Genomic DNA, 21029 nt, shown 5'->3' on the forward strand with positions numbered 1-21029 from the left:
CCTGCCCTCACCAAGAATGATACCACAGTATAGAGAAAAAATTATCAATTTCAACAATTGGCTAAGTTTCTGTTGTCATTCAAAGGAGATCCAGTGTCTGTCAGCCTGGGATGACATGCTCGACAAGCCACGCTGCTTTGCTAGAGATGGCTTGCACTTGTCACCCTTAGGCTTTCGAATACTGGCCAAGACTTTTGCCACCCCCATAGTGCCTTTTTTAGGCAAGGCTCAAAAGAAAAAAACACCGACATAAATAACACAAGTAACAAAAAACTGAGGGTAATGCTACTCAGTGCCAGAAGTCTAAACCTCAAAATCCACGCACTCGAGGCACTCCTCAGTATGGAGAAAATCGATATATGTGCAGTAACAGAAACCTGGTTTAAGGCTCCAGAGATCACCCCAGCACAACCTGGCTACAACTCATACTCAACATTTCGGCCATAAAACCCGGACTGAAATACAAAAGGCAGGGGAGTATCCATATTCATCAAGGATACCCACAACTCCATGTTAGTGGCACAGCACGATGCTTCAGAGATCATCCACGTACAACTAACAATGGGCAAAACTGCTATTCAAATTATAGCTTGCTACAGATCACCCACCATGTCCCAGGACCCCCACTCCGCATTCCTGGAAACACTGAGAAACATAAAGGTACTACCAAACACCCTGATATTGGGTGATTTCAATTACCCAAACATTAACTGGGTGAACTACTCAAGTGCAAACTCCCTTGCCCAACATTTCCTAGAATTTATAAACTCAAATGTCTTGGATCAGCTGGTCAGCACCCCCACCAGAGGTGACAACATATTGGTCCTGGTCATCACCAACATGGGAGACCAGTGTTCCACACAGGAGGTCATCCCCTCGCTGGTTATATCTGACCATAAACTAATCACTCTGGATATCCACATTCTGCCACCACCCCCGGTCAAATAAACCACCGTGGAAAACTTTTCCAAAGCAAACTTCACATTATTTAAGACCGAGGTGGGAAGTTTCAAAGCCCCATGCTAAAGGATAACGCTGTCCAAGCTGCAAAATCCTGTACTAATGCACTCTACGGGCATCTACAAGAATGTATGGATCGTGCTATCCCAAACAAAACCAGGACTCACTCCTCCAAGAAAAGGAAACCAGTCTGGTGGACCCCTGCCATAAACAAGCTATACAATAGAAGGAGGAAACTAGTACAGAAAAGAGTAAAATCCCAAGAGGAGAAGATATCCCTGATCAGTATCAGCAAGAAACTACGTTCCCTCATAAAATTATCCAAGGCTAGCTTCGAAAGAAGAATTGCCATGGACTCCAAAGATAACCACAAGGCATTCTTTAACTATGTCAAGAATCTAAGTGGCAATTCTCAGATCTGCTCGGAGCTAGTGCAGAATGGCACAAAATACACTGAACCGACTGATATAGCCAACATCCTGGCAGACCGGTTCAGTGCAAACTTTACCCTCCTCTCACCCCCAAAAGGGCCCATAACTATACCAGAAGAATTTAGTGCCCCTGAAATCACAGACACTCAGGTTAAAACAGCCCTCTCCAAAGCCAAAAACACAGCATCAGTGGGACCAGATGGTGTCCCAGGCTGCATCCGACATGAGCTCAAAGATGAACTAACCCCGCAACTAAACACACTATTTAAACTCAGCCTCTCTACAGGCTACATGCCCACAGAGTGGCGCACAGCAACAGTTATTCCGCTCCACAAAGGGAACTATCGCCCTATAAGCCTGACTAGCTTGGTCTTCAAAGCTATGGAGCACATCATCATGGATCTCATTAACAGAGACATTAGGAACCTCCAAACACTGGAAGCTACCCAGTTCGGGTTTGTTAAGGGCAGATCATGCCTCCAAAACCTGGTGGACTTCTTTGAGACAGTTACCAAAGCTATAGACGAGGGAAAGGTGGTCCACACAGCCTACCTAGACCTCGCAAAGGCCTTCAACACCATTTTCAACTCAGGTGTTATAGACAAGCTTACCAGCCTTCCCATAAGCCCCTATGTCACGAGATGGGTTGCCAACTGGCTCATGGACAGAACCCATATGGTAAGTGTTGCGGGAGCTAGGTCTGACTCTAAACCGGTTACAAGTGGCGTTCCCCAGGGCTCAGTTCTAGGACCCCTCCTGTTTGGCATATACTTCTCAGAGGTACAGGCAAGCACAGGAGAACTATGGCTGACCAAGTTGGCAGACGACTGCAAACTAGGGGCTATAATTGACTCTCTGGCTGACACAGACATCCTCCAAAAGGGTCTCACTGAGACAGATACCTGGTGTCAAAACCATGGCCTCAAGCTAAATGCCAAAAAGTGCATAGTCATCCCCTTTGGAAAAAAACAAAGTACCCACAAACTACCACATAGGTGGTAGCCCCCTAAATACGAAAGACGTAATAAGGGATCTGGGGACCCAAGTAGATAGAAACCTCTCCTTTGATAATCACATTGCCAAAGTGGTTAGAAAATCCTTCTATGTCGCCCACCTAATCACAAAAGGGTTTGCATCCAGATCGAAAGAGGTCATTGGGCCCCTCTACACATCAGTCATCAGACCCATCATAGAGTACAATGTCCCATTTGGGATGTACCTTACAAGACACCTGCAACAACTGGAAAGACCACAGAAGTACCTCACCAAGAGGATCACTGGCCTCAAGCAGATGCCCTATGCAGCTCGACTGAAGAAACTCCAGCTGTACTCGGTTGCATACCGCCTACTCAGAGGTGATCTCTGCCTGACATACAAGGCCATGTCCAACCCAGAATTAATGGACATGCTCCACCTAAAGAAAACCATATCCCCTCGAGCCACACGCTCCAGGGATCTAAACCTCACCACAACAATAAATAGGACGTGCTGGAGGGATAGATTCCTGTCCCAGAGATGTCCCATGCTCTGGAACAAGATTCCAATCTACAATAGGCAGAGCTCCTCGCTAACCCTTTTCAAAAGAAACCTTGACGAGTGGATGGGAAACAGAAAGTTTAACCCAGGGATCACTTCAATGGCTCTGCTGGACAGAGGCACAGGGAACTAATCTAAGGTGGTAGCGAAAGCCAACACATTCTGGCTAGGCTTATAAATGCCTTCGGGCAGATAGCCTAGTACCTACCTATGAACCTGTGAACCTATTTTGTCTTCTCATAAATCTTCTACTAGGAAACTATATCTTAGCAAATGGAAAAACTTTTCCATATGGGCCTCTAAAAATAATATTGATCTTTACCAAGTCCCTATGGCCTCCATCTGAGAGTTCTTGACTATGATCTTTAACAAAGGAGCTACAGCAGCAACAGTTCAGGTTCAGCTGGCTGCTATTTCTAATTTTCATCTTGGATTTGAAGGATTGAATATCATGTCTCACAAGCTATCCAAAGCCTTTCTCAAAGGGACTTTTCATATTAGACCACCTGTGAAATCTCCCTATTCTCCATGGAATCTAAATTTTATGCTTACCCGCATAATTCTTCCCCCTTTTGAATCAGCTTCATCTTGTGATCTCAAATTTTTGTCTTGGAAGACCATCTTTCTGGTAGCTATTACTTCTGCCCGCAAAGTGTCAGAGCTTCACGCTTTATCCACCAAGTCTCCCTATTTTATGTTTCATGCTGACAGAGTATAACTCAGAACAAATCCCTCATTCTTGACCAAAGTTTGCACTGAAACCAATCTCAACCAAGTTATTGATTTGCCAGTATTCTTCCCCAATCATTCTAACAATTTAGAGTATTTGCTGCACAAACTAGATGTTCACAGACAGCTCAGATTTTATTTGGATAGAACAAAAGATTTCAGGAAATCAGACCAGCTTTTTGTTTCATTTTCAGACTCCAGGAAGGGGAAACCAGTGGCTAAAACAACTCTGTCTAAATGGTTATCTGGTTGTATCACCTTTGTCTATTCAGCTGCCAATATGCCTTTGCAACACAATATTAAAGCTCACTCAACCAGAGCAGTTTCTACAGCTTCTGCCTTTTCTGCCAGACTTTCCATTGATAACATTTGTGCACCAGCCACTTGGTCAAAACCTTATACCTTTATCACTCATTACAAAGTTGACAAGGCCTCCAGGGACAGGGCCACTTTTGGATCCATGGTCCTGAGAAATATACTCCTGTGAGCCACCCGAGACTGATGGTGCTTGGGACACTACCCATCAGTAAAGAATGAACGGTGAGATTGAACAACTTCACATAAAGAAGTTATGTACTTACCATAACGTTCCATGTGAGTTGTTCATCTCACCTTCATTCTTACGTCCCTCCCTCCTACCTGGGCTGATAGATGACCAAGATGCTGGTTCCATCCTGGTTACTCAAACCTTCTATTCTTTTCTCTGGTAGTGAAAGAATGACATATGGTATTGGTATAAGCAGCAAACAAGATCTGAGATAATTCACAGGTGCATCATGGGATAGGGACTTGGCCTCGAGCTATTTGAAGACCTCGAGCTTTGCAATTGGCCGTATCGGAGCTGAGGGATCTGCTCCGATCCCATCAGTAAAGAATGAAGGTGAGATGAACAACTCACATGGAATGTTATGGTAAGTTCATAACTTCTTTTTCTCAATGTTATTTAACTGGGTGACTATTGCATATAAACAAGATTTAATTTCCATTAAGGTATTCAGGACCATTTCTGAGCATGTGACACAGACGAGTCTTTCTGTATGCAAATAAAAAGTCAATTTGCTCATTTATAAATATTAATCTACAGATAATGTAGTTGAAACACTGTTTTCATCTTTGGTTATATTTTTTATTTTATTAACTAGACAGAGAAATTTACTCAAGCACTGGAGCACATTCAAATCTGCTGGGAAATCTGGAAGACATTGAAATCAGCAGGTATGAAAAAGAAGCTGAGATAAACTGTAATGCTTAATGAATTGCAGAACAAAAGCTTTGATAGCAAATGCAAATAAAGTTGCCCCTTCCAAGAATGCCTACTTGTTTGGCCTCAGAATAAGCTGCGACTTCTGTTCATGCAACTCTCTTCCTTTTACTGTGTTCCAGAATGTCCTATTACATCATCTGAATTTTCCTAACATTTTAAGTAACACTGTTTCTTTGTGGAAAAAAACATCTCCTTATTCTTATATGATTTTTTTAAATGAAATATTTTGCTGGTATGGACTTTGTAAATTCCTTTGTGACATTTGAATTCTTCAGTCATTTTCCGTCTTGCCCTTCTTTCCTTTAAGGGCTCACAGTAAAGTCACTTTTTCTCTCCTTCCTTTCTTTTTATTTAATTTCTGACGTACGCTTTCCAGAACTTTACTTATTTTAATTGTTTGTACCTCCACTCTGTACCCTTGCTGAGATGGCATCTCCAGAACTGAATATGCTACTCCATATGGACTCTCAGAGTCTTAATACAGGGATTATAATTTTAAGCTTTCTGCAACTGATGTCTCACCTTTCACATCTTAACTGCTGAAATATCTATACATTATTTGAGTTATTTCCATTCCTAAATTCTCTGTTTGTTGCTAGTCCCCATAGACTCACATTATATGTACTTTTTTCTTTGCTTACAGATGTACTCTGTTGGTCTTACTCTTTTCTGTACTGGTTCCTTGCTGTTAAACTTTTGGCTATTTTCTCAACCTTCCAAGTCACTTCTCTGTTCAGTGCTTTTCTGCAACTTGTACATTTTGGATCTTTATCATAATGGTCATCATAGAAAGGTTCCTATATTCAGTACCTAAAATGCTAAAACCTTTAAAGTGCTCTGCACTGCAGCATTCTGATTGTGAGTCTAGACTTACACTGGTATGTTTTTTTTCTACCTGAGAAAGGATCATGAAGTGAAGCATTAACAGCACTTCAATCCAGCTGCTCACAGCAGGCAAAGAGAAAAGCCAGAGACCTATCTCAGCTCTTTGAAGATGGCAGCACTGGGAGTTGCCTAGCACCGAGAGCAGTAGGAGAATCCTTCACATGACATCAGGTTAGAACCAGACTGACAGTAGAAGCTAAGGAATTCAAGGACAGACATCAATGAAAGCCTTTTGCTGTTGAGCCTACCCATAAGTTGCCTTCATGATCCTCATGATTTTCAAGTTCCCTTGACTATTGAGGAGGTCAAGCTTACACCTGCCATCAACCTCCAAAAAGAGGATTGTGAAAGATGCATACCTAGTAATCATCTTGGAGGATATCCTAGGGTGTCTACATAACATCTTCCATTTTGGAGTATCAGGATCCTGTGTGGCTCTGTCTGCTTAAATAGAATAATCCCTTAAGGTTCAATGAGTTTTCTCCTTAGACACCTGCCCATACCTCTCAACCTCTTAATGCAAAAAATCTGAACAAAGCCTCACAGAATGAAGGGACAAAAGGCCCAAAATAGGAACAAATTTTAAATATTGCTCTTATAAACCTAGAAAGTTGCTAGAATAGCACAATTTGTCTTAGCATGTATTTTTCTGAAGGATATCAAGTCTGAAACACAAATGTATGCCATTATTTTGTGACTTCAGTCCTGAGATCATCCCAGTCATTTGCCAGAAAATCACAAATTTTATGAGGAAAAGACCAAAAATATAAATCAAAAATCTGGACATTTAGTGAAAATCAGTACAGTTGAGAGGTATGCCCGTGCCCCTTGGTCATGCACAGCTCAACAGCTAGGGTTGAAGAGCTCCCCCCCACACCACCTTACTCATGCCTGCTAACACTAACCTCGGTGGCAGATTATAATTGGGGTGTTTTGGGCTGCTGCCTAAGATCAATGCCTTCAGGGAGGTCCACTGGCTGGCCAACATGTAAGACTAAATTATCTTTTGCTAAATATGCATGCACTGCAATACTGTGTATCCATTTAGAACTGTGTGCTCCCTTTACCAGAACTGTTAACAGTATGCTGCAACATTGCCTGTAGAGCAAAATCTTTGTTAAAAATAATCCTAGGAATTTAATAAACTCTGTGTAGGCTTTGTGCAGTCTACATAGAGTTTACGTGTTAGTGCGATGAGCAGCAACACTAATCACATATTCATGCTGCTCATTGTGCTTACATGAATACAAGCAAGGTTTCATGGACCGCAACAATGTTACCGGCCAGGAAACCATGCAAAGCAGCATGAGCATAGAAAGAAGAAGCATTCAAATTTGCCTACAGGCAAACCTGCTCCACAAGATTGCACAGACAGCGTCAGTGACTAGCATGGTTGAAAATACTGCAATAACAGTAGTACCAGCACAATAAAGAAAAGTGTACTGAGTGCAGTCTATACTGAAACAATTAATGCTATGTTGTCCCATCTCGCCTTCATTCTTGAGGGATGGAACTGGGTTCAGAACCGAGCATCGGTTCCATCTCAGGCTAATACTAAAGCTCGAGAGCTTCCACTGGTTCGAGACTACACCCTATCCCATGATGTCTGGCGAGAGTTCCCTAGATCTCATCTGCTTTGCTGGATCGAGATTGCATTTCACTGGCTAAAGCTAAGTTTTTCTAATTTTTGACTTTTGGTCTATTTTTTTCTCATTACCTAGAGTTATAAACTGTTTAATACATTCCTTATCCTAATAGAGCATTTTTTGGGTGTGTGTGAGTTAATAGTTAGAGTCTGTGTTACCGTTGTTTGTGGTTTCTCTTGTGTGGGCCGTCATTTCCTCGCAGGCCTGCTTTTTCTATCCCTTCTAGTTAACTTTACCTTTAAATTTATCCTAATCGAACCCGTTTAAATTAGAGGGTTTGTTTTTTGTCCTAGTTCCGTTATCCCGTTTAACTTAGAGGGCTCCCCTTCCCCTTTTCACAGTCTCTTTTTTACCGAGGGTCATCATTTTAGTTTGAGACGTCCCCTCTGGCTAGAGGAGATCATCGTTTGAGTTAGAGACTTTCTTCTCTAGCTGTTAAACAAAAAAAAAGTAGTAGTTAAACTTGTTTAAGTTAAGTTTCCTTTTGGTGTGTCTGTAGTGCTGGTAGGGTGACAGTTTTTTGCTATAATGTCTAAAGACGCTAGTGAGAAAGTTAAAGAAGCCAAACAATCTGGCTTCAAAAAGTGTGACCCGTGCACACATAAGATGTCTCTGATTGATGGGCACACTAGCTGTGTTTACTGTTTAGGTGCCGTTTATCTGCAGGACTCCTGCTCTGTCTACCATTGATTTAGTTCCAGGGTCCTGCAGGAATGCACAAACAAACTCATTGTGAGGGTTCTGCTTAAAGATCCCTTTGATGTGGTGGTAGAAGGGAATCAGCCAACAAAATCCTCTGTCTCCCTCTTCTGAAAAGTCTACCAAAATATCTTCTTCCTTGGCTCCGGTGTCCGAGCCGGCTAAGAAGTCTAAGCATGCATCTTCGGATCTGAAGGCTGTTGGACCCGAAAAGACCACAGCTCCACCAGTTATATCAAAGTCGACTCGGAACCACAAAAGGAGCCCGTCCCCGACCTTGGAACCGGTCTATTCACTCCCCAGTCACTCCTGTTGCAGTCGGTGGCTGGTAGCCATAAATCATCCACTATGTCCTCTTGATCATCCAAGAGCCTCTCAGATGATGATGTGGAGCGGGTGGTCAAGAGGTTGCACCGTATAACAGCCTTAGCCAAAATTCTCATTGGCCCAACCCAGATGGAAGTGGAGCCGACTACTGCGCCTATCGTGTCTTCTGTTCCTCCTCTGACTCGGACGAGCTCTGAGCCGGACTGCCTGGAAGTCCGTGCTGTGGAGCTATCCGGTCCAAAAACCAGCACCGGTATATCGGCCCCGACTTATGCTCCGACCTCGTCGATGATGTCTTCCATCGAGGGGTCTGGGAGCCAACACTCCCTTGTCGGGTCAGGGAGGAGAGTCAGGTTGGGTCCTTGTCGGATCCGTTTCTTCCTCTTGGGGCCTTGGCGCAGGTGAGTTTGGTGCCCACATCAGCCTTGGAGCCATCCTCCCTTGGCATGGGAGGGATCTCCGGGTTCGTCAAAGCCGGAGGCACTCTTTGGCTGGGACCATGGTGCCTTCAAGGTGATGAGAAGCGTGTTATCTCCCCAGACTGCTCCACCCTTGGCTCCAGCTACTCTTCCCCCTAAGGGACCAGTGTCATCCTCAGTATCATCTCTCCAGCCCAGGTGTAGAAAACCAATGCCCCAGGAGGCCCCAGTGGGCGACCCCTTCTCTTCTGAAACCTCCCCAGAGTACCCCTCAGAAGAGAACTTGTAAGAGGAAGCATTTGGACTCCCCTGTCTGTCACATCAGATACAGACTTAGAGGATTCAGAAGGGCCTCCACAATCACTCTCTGAGGATGTCTCATTTTCAGACATCCTAGAGATCCTGAAACAGAGAGGTGGCTGGAAGACCCTTTCCCCTTCTGAAGATGAGTCTGTATACCTGGAGGCATTCGGATTTCGACCCTCCACCTCTTGGGTGTCTCCGCCTTTCAATAAAGTCCTGGGTGTAGTCAGTCAAAAGGCATGGGGCTCTCCATAATCTGTGAAACCTGTTCCGAGGAGGCTCAACAAGTTTATTAAAGCTCCTGATGATAAGTAGTTTTTATCCAAAGGTGTTCCTGTTGATGCTATGGTGGTGGCAGCAGCCACAAAGAAGGAACTAGTGGAGACCTCATCTGTCCATCCACCGAATAAGGAATCCCAAATGATGGGCAGATACGGGAAGTGTATGTTTTCCACGGTGGCCATCACACTCAGGTTGCTGAAATATTTATCCCATTTCACCCGACTTCAGAGGGATCTCCTGAAAGAGCTAGGAGATTCCCTCCAAGGTGCTTCAGCTGAGGGAGTGCCGGACAAGGTATCATCTCAGCTTGTGACTTTGAATTCTATAATGAACTCCTCCATGCGTCTCATCTTGTATGTAGCAGATGGAGCGTGCAGGGCAGCAAGCACAGGAATAACTCTCAGACGACATTCCTGGATCTGCCTTTGTGAGTTTGCTGAACCCTTTAAGTCTTCCTTCATAAATGCCCCTTTTGATGGCTCATCCTTGTTCATAGGTTCATGGGTAGGTACTAGGCTATCGGCCCTAGGGCCTATGCAAGCCTAACCATAACGATTCCCTGGCTATTGTTCGGGCCAAAGGTTAAAGAGATTCTGACCAGGTGCGAGCAAGATGGCAAAACTCTGTCTGCTGTGGGAGTATGTTTTTCCGTCCCTACCAGGCCTTAACCCAAAGGCCAGAAGGGAGGAAAAATGTTGTTCTGGAAATCCCAAAGAGCTTTGCCGGACGCATGTAATGAATTTTCCTCCAGGCCCAGAGGGGGAAGTGACAATGGAAGATGCCACCCTCGTGGCAGAGGGGGTCCACAGAATCTGGGTGACAGAGATACCTTCTATGGCAGGCCTTTCCAACACTCCTGAAAGGAGGCCCTCCTGCCCACCTCTGGAGGCAGTCGCGGGCAGACTATCGCTGTACCCAACAGCCTGGCTAAGTATCACCCAAGACAGATGGGTACAGTCGATTATATCCAGGGGATATATCATACCTTTTTCTACTCCTCCCACATCAGCAAGATCAATCCCAGACATTCCACCCTGTCAAAGGAATCAAGCAACCCTAGAAATTCAAAGGTTGCTAGAAAAAAGAGTCATCCAAAAAGTCCTCGCAGGCCAAATCAGATCCGGAACTTACTCAAGGTTCTTTTTAGTTTCAAAGAAGACATGGGACTGGAGGCCCATTTTGGATCGTAGCAGACTGAACAAGTCTGTCAAGAAAACAAAGTTCTGGATGGTAACACTGCAGTCCATACTCCCTTTTCTGGGGAAGGACAATTGGATGTTCTCCATTGATCTCCAGGATGCGTACTACCATATAAAGATGGGCAGGTGATCCAGGAGATAACTAGGCTTCTGGCTGGGAGCCAGTCATTGCCAATTCAAAGCTCTGCCCTTTGGACTCACTACAACCTCCAGAGTGTTTACCAAATGCATGGTAGTAGTCACGGCTCACCTGAGATGGCTTGGATTCCAGGTGTTTCCATATTTAGATGACTGGCTACTTGCCACCGCCATCCAGCATCTACTGGCCAAGGCAAGAGACACCATTATACATCTATGCTCAGAGCTGGGCATTACCATAAATTACAAAAAAATCTGCCTTGTTGCCTTCACAGCAGATTTCATATATAGGGGCAGACTTAAACACAAAAGACATGGTAGCAAGAGTGCCTCAAGAAAGGGTGTAAACACTGCGCTATCAGGTATCAATCTTGCTCTTGAGAAGAAAGGTGCAGGCAGATTTGTTCCCAAGGTTCTGGGGTCGATGGCAACCGTGATAACATTAGTCCCACTGGCACGTTTACACATGAGAGTATTGCAGTGGCTTCTCTTTGCTCAGTGGTCCATGCAGGAGTTACCCATGTCACACAAGATCCTTATTACGGATTCCTGCAAGAAGGACCTACATTGGTGGCTTCAGTCCATGCAGGTGATGATAGGCAGACCGTTTGTTCTCCCCCATCTAGTAGCTACAGTGACCACGGATGCTTCCCAGATTGGGGGGGGGCATTATCTGGGACAGACAGTCCAAGGGATTTGGCAGGAACACAAATATCACTTGTACATCAATGTCTTAGAGATGAGGGCAGTGCTGGTGTTGCAAGCATTTCAGAGCTCTCTTCCAATAGGTACAATTGCAATACAGATGGACAGTATGTCTGTGGTGTGGTACATCAACAAACAAGGTGGAACCAGATCCTACCCCTTGTGTTGAGAGGCTCAGAGAGTGTGGCAATGGGCAATTGCTTCTCAATGTTTTCTGACTGCCATGCACATTATGGGGAAATCCATCGTGATAGCTGAGCAATTCTTATGCCTCATGAGTGGTCCCTGAAACAAGAAGTTGCAAACTGAGTTTTCTGCAAGTGGGGCCAGCCTGGCTCCGACCTCTTTGCCACTTCCATGAATGCCAAATGCAGCAGCTCCCTTACCCTAATCCCCCCTCCGGGGGAGTCACCAAAGGATGCACTTTTTCACGATTGGCCCCCGGGACTACTTAATGTCTTTCCTTTTCCTCTGGCCCCATCTTCAAGAGGAGCCTTGGATCCTGGACCTTGTTCTGGATCTTCTGACTCATCAGTCAGGGATGCTCTACCCCTCTGTTCAGACACTCAAGCTGACAGCCTGGTTACTCCACTTCCCATCCTAGCCAGGCTTCCAAATATTTCTCCTGCGGTGCAACACATTCAGGTCTCATCGCACAAGATCACATCTAGAAAACAAATGGAAAAGGTTTTCTTGCGGGCTGCCAAAAATTATATAGATCCCTTTACAGCCCCTATTTCTTCAATTCTTGAATTTTTAGCAGAAATTTTCAATTAATGTGCAGCTGCGGCTACTGTACGAGTACAACTTGCTGCCATTTCAAACTTCCACATAGGAGACAAGGGAGCTAATGTTATGTCTCTCAGATTATGCAAGGCTTTTCTGAGGGGTACATTCCTATTAAGACCCCTAATAAGAGAGCTGCCACCTCTTTGGGATCTAAATTTGGTACTTACTAAGTTAATCTTTCTCCATTTGAACCACCTTCATCTTACCCACTAAAATTTCTAACATGGAAGACAGTTTTCCTAACAGCCATTACTTCTGCCAGGAGGGTTTCAGAACTTTAAGCCCTGTCTATTTGTCCTCCCTGTTTGGTTTTTCACAAAGACAGAGCATCTCTGAGAACAAATCCTTCTTTTCTGCTCAAAGTATGTCCAACTTAAATCAGTCTATTGATTTACCGGTCTTTTTTCCCAACTTTGGCAAGAAGGCAGAGTATAAGCTCCACCAACTGGATGTCCATAGACAATTACATTTCTATTTACATAGGACAAAGGAGTTTAGAAAATCTAATCAATTATTTGTTTCCTTCTCAGATAACAAGAAAGGAGCTCTGGTTTCAAAAGCACTTTATCTAAATGGCTCACAGATATCATTTCTTATGTATTTACCTCTCAGCAAAAGCAACTACCAGGAAGAATTCGAGGCCATTCAGCTAGAGCTATGTCGACTTCCACCGCCTTTCAGGCCAGACTTCCGCTGGATTCAGTTTGTGCTGCAGCCATGTGGGTTAATCCTCATACCTTTATCACTCATTACAAAGTAGATGTGGCCTCCCGGAACAGGGCTTCCTTTGGTTCCTCTGTTCTGAAGAGTTTATTCCCTTGAGCCACCCAAGAAAGAAGGTGCTGGGGACACTGTCCCAACCGTCAAGACTGAAGGCGAGTTTATGGATAACAAACATGGAACGTTATGGTGAGTACATAACTTTTTTTTTGCAGAACAAAATAATTGAGAGGAAGGGTAAACAGCAAGGGCAACTACAAGGAAAGGTACACGGAGCAAGGAAAGTGTGGTGATGAAAATGTACACAGACATGAGTGATAGGAATGAGTAAAAAGGAAGAGGGTGTAGTAAATCTGGAAATGCCCACAAGATAGGATATGTCAATGTATGTACACTTCCACAACAATTCAGTAGTTTAACATTATGCACATATGTAGATAGCACAGCATGCACTGCTGTTTATATCGCCTGAGCAAGTATATTATGATATGTTCGTAGGAGGTTACTAGGCTAGCAGCCCTAGATCCTTTACAAGCATAGCCATATTAATCCCAAGCATCTCCATTTGTTCTTTTTGGGTAGTTTGCAGAAAAAAATTATAAAAAGAACAGGACTGTGATCAACACAGACTACCCCTATTCATGAGAGACATGGATGCCACCCAAGGGGCAAATTTGCAGTCTCTCATCCAATTATCTAGGTTGCATTTGAATAGGGTCAGAGGCCGTCTACTACTGTAATTTTAGTTTCGTAGTTTGCATTGGAAGACTTTACAAGATTTCTGATTTTCTTGTTTAGGCTTAGGAGGGAGGTCTTCCTCTGCAAAGTGATATCCCTCTTGCTTTTGGACAACAGTTACTTCCTCTTGTTATATAATCTGTTTTTATTTGAGGTTGAGATCTCTAGGGCGAGTGACTCTTGTGCCATTTGACTTGCAGTTGTGCAGCATTTCCATTAGGGCAGGGTCAGAAATTGCCTTATAGGTAGACACAAGTCACCTCTCAGCAGCCTGTAAGATACAGAATAAAGTAACAGGGTTTTAAGCCTGTCCACGGAAGTCATAGTTTGGAGTCCCTGTATTTTCTTAGTGAAAAACCTCTGAGATCCCTTTAGCTGCTGCAGGTGTCTAGTGAGGTACACACTAAAGGGTGCATTATACTCTATTAGTGGTCTGATTTGCATGCTGTGCCCTTTCTTATGAGGTGCCCTTTTTAGAAGGCTTTCCTTATCACTGTGGAAACTTGGTGGTCAAAGTTCAGATTGCTGTCAGCCTGTGTTCCCAAGTCTCGCACCACTGGGTTGGAACTCAGGGGGCTGCTGTTAATACTGTAATTGTAGGGAATTTTGTTAGGGAATAATAATGCATTTTTTGCATTTAGTTGTAGACCATGGCTTTGGCACCAATCATCTGTTTGTGTTGGCCCTTCTTGTAATACGTTGACATCATTGGGGGACTCAGTGACTTCTCCACTTTTCAATAATCAGCGAACTTGGTGAGCCAGAGGCCGTCTACTTTGGCCTGGACTTCTGAGAAATAGATCCCAAACAGTAAGGGGCCTATCGCAGACCCCTGTGGTACTCCACTGGTGACAGGCCTACTGATGGAGGTGGAGTCACCAATTTTGACAGTGTATATTCTGTTGGTGACCCAAATGGCTACCCATCTGCTAACATGAGGTTTGTTCCCTAGCTGGGAGAGTTTCTTAATGATGCCAGAGTGGGAAATTGTGTAGAAAGCTTTGGCAAGGTTGAGATTGATGTGTGTACTGTCTTACCTTCATCCATAGGTTTGGTGACATTCTCAAAGTAGTCTACCAGTTTTAATAAGCATGATCTACCCTTAACGAAACTAAACTGGGTTGGGTCCAGTGTTTGGAGGTCGCCTACATCCTTGTTGATAAGGTCCATGATAATTCTTTCCATGGCCTTGCAGATAAGTCTGGTTAGACTTGTGGGTCTGTAGTTCTCAGGGTTAATTGATGTCCCCCCCCCCCTTTGTGCAGGGGGGTGACTGCGGTTCTACATTCTGCAGAAACATAGCCAGTTCTCAAGCTATGATTAAAGAGAATGCCAAGTGGGTCTGCTAGGTCTTGTATTAGATTGTTTAGTAAACAACCTGGGATATTGTCTGGTCCCATTGAGTCCATGTTTTTGGCCTTGGAGAGCACATAGATGACCTGTTCTCTACAGATATTACAAAGAGGGCTGGTGTCATGTATACTTTGGGATATGGTAGGTGGAGATAGGAGGGTGAAGTTTGCGTTGAATCTGTCAGTTAACAGGTTGGCAATATCTTCCAGTGTACTATGAGTGATCCCATCTACAACCATTTCAGCACATAGCTGGACATTGATATTCTCTTTTAGACTTTGGACATAGTTAAGGAATGCCTTATGATTATCCTTGGCTAGGAATGTAATTTTAGTTTCGTAGTTTGCTTTGGAAGACTTTACAAGATTTCTGATTTTCTTGTTTAGGCTTAGGAGGGAGGTCTTCCTTTGCAAAGTGATATCCCTCTTGCTTTTGGAAAACAGTTACTTCCTCTTGTTATATAATCTGTTTTTATTTGAAGTCCACCGCAGTGGTTTGTTTTTATGGGAAGACCCGGTTTTAATCTGGTCAGTTACAGCAGTTTATGCAGTCGCTTAAGTGTTTGTATACGGTATTTGCATACAGTTCTGCAGAGTGATCATTGATATCTGTGATTGCAGGTGGTATGAAGCTTTCTATACCATCTTTTAGCAGGCTGTAGTTAGCCTTGGTGAATTATTTTTATAATTTTTGTTCCTGTGAGGGTGTCAGTTCCAGTAGTTACTTCAAGTAAGACTGATTTGTGGTTTGGCCTAACCAGGGAGGGCATCACACATGGGGAAGTACTATGACCCCCCCCCCCCATGGTGGTGAGTACTATGGTCAGAACGTTAGAGCCCCAAGTGGGGGGTGCATACTCTCTGTTCCAGAGTATTTGTGTTAATAAAGTCCAGGAATCTCTGGGCGAGCATGTTTTTGCTCATGTATGTCTCCCAGTCTATAGAAGGATAGTTGAAATCTCCCATGACTAAGGTGTTGGGCTGTATGGCGAGGGATTCCAGTAAATCAAGGTAGGCAGTGTGCTTATCCTTGTTTATGGTGGGGATCTATAGCTAGCAGTGATGTGGTATGCTACTTTCCCAATAGTTAACAGGGCATGGAGTAGTTCAAGAAAGTATTGCTGCTTGACTAGTCTCAAAGTGTATTTGGTTTTAATGAAGATGGGTACACCTCCACCTTTTGTTTCTTCATGCTCATTTTGAGGTCTGAGCATGTGGAAGGCATTGTAGCCTTGCACGGCTGGGATGCTCTCAGCAGCCTTGAACCATGTCTCAGTAACTGCACATACATCAGCATCCTGCAAGGTGAGGAGTGCTTCCAGGGAGTGTAATTTCATGCTTAAACTCTTAGCATTAACCAGTAAGACCCTGAGTTTTTCTTGGTTAGATTTTCTGCTGGAAAATTTGTTGTTTTGACATTGCCTAAAAAAAGGCACTATGCAGGAGGCAAGGGCCTTTGCCAGTATCTGAAAGCCTAGGGGGGACAGGTGCAGACCATCTTTAGCAAAGCAACGAGGTCTGTCTACCATATACTCCCAGGCTGACAAATACTGAATCCCCTTGAACTGACATGAAAAATTAAGCCAATTGTTGAAGTCGATCATTTTCATTTATATTTTGGCATCATCCTGGCTGAGGGTAGGATACTGCTTAGGGTTAGGGATATACCTGTCTGGGACATATAATCAGAGAGTTCCATCATGTCTCTCTTCATGTAGTTCAGAGAGGTACGTCTCAAGTCATTCACTCCAGCATGTACAACAGTCATAACGGTACTTGTTGAGTGACTTGAGTGCATGCATGATTTGTTGGAGCCTGGCACCTGATAGGCAGCTGACCATGACCTTCTCCTTGTCCAGTCTGGTGAGGGGGACATCTATGTGACTCACTATGGAGTCATCTATGAGAGAGACATTTGATGTGTTTTGCCTTAGGAGCTTATTTGTTGGGACATGATTGTGTGTGTTGATATGTGTAGTGGTTTCTTTATCCTTAGTGGTGAGTGTGGGTGGTGTGCATTTGGGAGGTCTCTGTTCTTTTGGTAGGCTTTTAGTGATTACCCCTGTGTATGTGGGTTTATGTGTTGTGACCTTATTTTGTGTGAGAGGTGAGGTTTGCATGAGATGTGAAGCATGTCTGCTGACAACCAGTTTGATGTCTAGTTTGTTTTTACGTGAGAGAATTGACTCCAGTTCCACAGTGTATTTGCATCCCTCACATAGGGTGTTAGTTTGCTGTAGGAGTAAATGGTTGTCAGTATATATGAAGCAATTGCTACATTGCCTGAAGATGCCCATATCAATCAAGATGGCAGGAAAAATTATGGGAAACTACCCATCCATTGTGGCAGGATTTTTCTGAGTGTGGTATTTGGGAAGGAAGTGGGCTAGCTGGACTTAGGACTTTGGATTAACTAGTGGGCTAGTTTGATTTGGAGTAGCAAAGGCAGTGGGTGTATAGTAGGTTGTGAATGAGAAGTTTGAGAATGCTCCTTAGAGTGCAACTGAGTTGCCCTTTGCTCAGCAGGGAAGGTTGGGGGTTCTATTGGAAGGTCTCCAGGGGAAAAATAATATTCCCAGGTATTTCCATCTATACAGGGCACTATTAAACTCCGCTGCATGGTGCACAGCAATGGGCAAATGTGAGGGTTATATACAGGTGAATTTAAGCAGTTTTTAACACAACTATCATGGGAAGGCTACAAATTGAGCCTTTCTCCAGCAATCCCCAACTCAGATGAGTCCTGAGCTACACACTTCTGCCACAAGGGTGCACGGAGGTCCTCTTAATGTAAGATGCCTGGTTTAAGAGCACAGTGATACCAAACAGTCTAGATTCAGCAGGTCTAATTCTAGCCTATGCTGTGTTACACAGTGAAACATAATTTCAAAGTGCAGAGTAAAAATCAGTCACAAACAGCAATAAATGAAGCGGTAATTCAATTAAATACAGTTAACAAAGTGCAATGCTGGCTTAAAATATACTTTTAATTTTCTTTTCAGTAGATGCCTTGGATTTCAGTGCAGATGCACTCCAGACCTGTTGCTAAGATTGCCAAACATTGAGCTACTCTGGTAAATTGAGGGCAAACCCACGCAAGCACAAGGCTTACATACAGGCAAATTTAAACAGTTTTAACACAACTACCAATGGGAAAGCCCCAAACAGAGCCCTTATTCAGCAATCCCAGCTCAGATGGCTCCTGAGCTACACACTTCTGCCACAAGGGAGCAAGGAGGCTCCCCTTAATGTAAGATGGTTGGTTTAAGAGCACAATGATACCAAACTGTCTAGATTCAGCAGATTTAAATCTAACCTATAATATGAAAGGCAACGAAACACAATTTCTAGATGGAAAGGAGCAGGGGAGAGTCATGTAAAGGTCAAAGTGAGAATGTTTAGTTGTATACTCTTAGATGACCTGCACTGGCACCACCATCTGCACAAACTGATAGCTCTTCAAGCAGCTGAGAACATTTGGAGCCTATAGACAGTGTTTCCTAGAGAGGATTTTATTTATTTATTTTATTTTACAGTTTGTTTACTGGGATAGTCCATTGGGCCAAGAAAGGCCCGTTTTCAATGGAGTCCCAGGGAGAAAAGCTCTGTAAGAACATTATACAATTTAGACAAATCATTACACAAGAGTAATACAGTATACAATTTACAAAAGAAAAAAAAAACATGTCAGTAAGTATTTACAAAATACCTTAGTTTATACAGTGGGAAATCTAAAAGTAGAGGCGAAGGAACTTCGCATAGGTATCATATTAGAATTATAGCAGAGTACAGAGGGGATAGGAAGAGATGAAGTGTTAAGTAAGAAGAGAGAGAATAGTAAGAACACGTAGTGTATGAGGGGTGAAAAGGGGTGGGAAGAAAGGGGATAAGGCTAATGGTAGCTTAGTGAGAGGAAGAGTCCGAAATAATATAGAAGGTAGTTATTTAGGGTGAGAGCAGGAACATTCCTAGAGGGATATTAGATGGGAAAGATGCAGGATTTTAAAGGTAGAGTGGTTAAGGGTGGTGTAGATGAGAGATGGCAAGGAGTTCCAAAGCCGTGCTAGAGAAAAGGATAGTAGTTGTTTGCCTGATGGACGAGCAGGCATGTGTAGCTCAATCAGATTCTGGTTATTGGATCTCAGGAGTCTATTGGGTAGATGAATTTTGAGTGAAGAGGCTAGAAAGAGGCAGAGAGATGGATGGAAGATAAGTTTGTGGGAATGAGTGAGTTGGATATAGGTAAGATAATTGGGGAGCTCAAGCCAATTTAGTATGTGAAGGGCATTACAGTGGTGGGTGGAGGATTTGTAACCAGTGGCAAACCTGGAGATTTTATTGTAACAGGAAGACAGTTTAGTCTTTAGTGAAGATTGTAGGTTAGTGAGAAGTGGGGCATGATATAGGAGGGAAAGAATGACGTATGTAGTAGAGAGGACCAACTTAGTAGAAGGAGTGAGGTAGTGATAGTGGCGGTAAAGCATTCCAAGTTTCTGGTGAGTTTTTTTTTAATATTCCTTTGTAGGTGGATACCAAACGTAGTGTTCATCGATGAGGAAACCTAAGAGTTTGGTATGGGATATTATCTTGAGAGATGTATTGTGTTGGCTAGTAATAATAAAAGAGTTCTTGCCTATAATGGTGTTTTTAGAGGGAGTAAATATCATAAGTTTAGTTTTTGATGGGTTGAGTGCTAAATGGTTATCTAACATCCAGTGCTCAGTGGAAGAGAAGACCTCTTGGGTTAATGTTGAGAGAGAGAAGATGGAGGTGGCAGAACAGATGACTGTAGAGTCATCTGGGTATTGGATAAGATTAGCCTTGGAGATAGGCAGATGGAAGTCATTTATAAAGATGTTGAATAGTAATGGACCTAATATGGAACCCTGGGGTACACATGTAGGAGTGGTAAGAAAGGAGGAAGTGGCTTTTTTCCATTTGACAGCTTGTTGTCTGTTGGAAAGGGAACTAGTGAACCAGTTGGTAGAAGAGATGGATAGATTAAGATTGTAGAGTTTGGATAGAAGAAGGTTATGAGAGATAGTGTTAAAGGCCTTGGATAAGTCTACAAGGAGGGTAGACACTAGATAGCCAGAATTATGAGCATTGACTGCCATCTAGTGGCTTAAGTGGGGAACACCAATTGAATAAACCAAATAAAAGCTTAACTTATGGGATGGAAGACAAACGGGGGGATAAAGATGGGCTCGGGGTAGGTCCACAAGTGTGCCAGCCACTACTAAAACGAAAAACACACAAAAGAACAGCTAAAGCTGTAGGCTGACATCTGCATTGTGTAACTATTGGGAGGAGCATCTTTGTTGCCCAGTAGTAGGATTCCAGGTGGTGATTGTAGACAATGTACTCCAAATTGGGATGTGATACTGATGGGAAGGACAGCCCGTATATCAACGCTGTAAAAGAACAGAAAGAGGAGAATGAATTATGATTAAGTAAATAGGGTATGTGGAAGAAGGAGAGATAAAGTGGGAAGGACAGAGTGGGGCTAGACGAGCTGAGTATGAGTAAAGACTAAAGGGGGGTGTTTTTACAAAGTGTGGATGAAATAAGTAGTTTGGAGAGTAGAGTTGAAAAGAACTGGAAATGTACAGGAGAGCCAGAGGCAATAGGCAGTAAAGGACCGTGGACTGTATTAATTAACACAGCAGGAGTATAGCAGATAAGAAAACTACATTAGGCTGATTCAGTCAAACATCCACATAACACAATGTTTATCTCATGCATTTGCCCATGCTAACAGGGAGGACAAAGAAGAGAAAAAGGAAAAACAAATAAATTAGTTACAGTAGTCTTATAAGACGTTTAACTCATTAACAGGCAGTACACCACTATTATAATCCTTTTTCTGCAGGACTATAACAGTACAAACAGTGTTCTAGCTATGTT

The 21029-nt window shown here is 43.4% G+C and overlaps 1 protein-coding gene across 2 annotated transcripts in view; it reads left to right on the plus strand.

Moving 5' to 3' along the window:
- TEX11 (testis expressed 11) overlaps positions 1–21029 on the plus strand; it is a 1293291-nt gene that overhangs the window by 278455 nt on the left and 993807 nt on the right. For both annotated transcript variants that reach the window (XM_044057409.1, XM_044057411.1), the window contains exon 3: positions 4799–4871. In XM_044057409.1, coding sequence (XP_043913344.1) covers positions 4799–4871 — 73 coding nt within the window. The remainder of the gene's footprint in view (positions 1–4798; positions 4872–21029) is intronic.

Source organism: Protopterus annectens, chromosome 15.part0 (assembly GCF_019279795.1).
Source record: "Protopterus annectens isolate FY-2018-M chromosome 15.part0, PAN1.0, whole genome shotgun sequence".
Taxonomy (NCBI): domain Eukaryota; kingdom Metazoa; phylum Chordata; order Ceratodontiformes; family Protopteridae; genus Protopterus; species Protopterus annectens.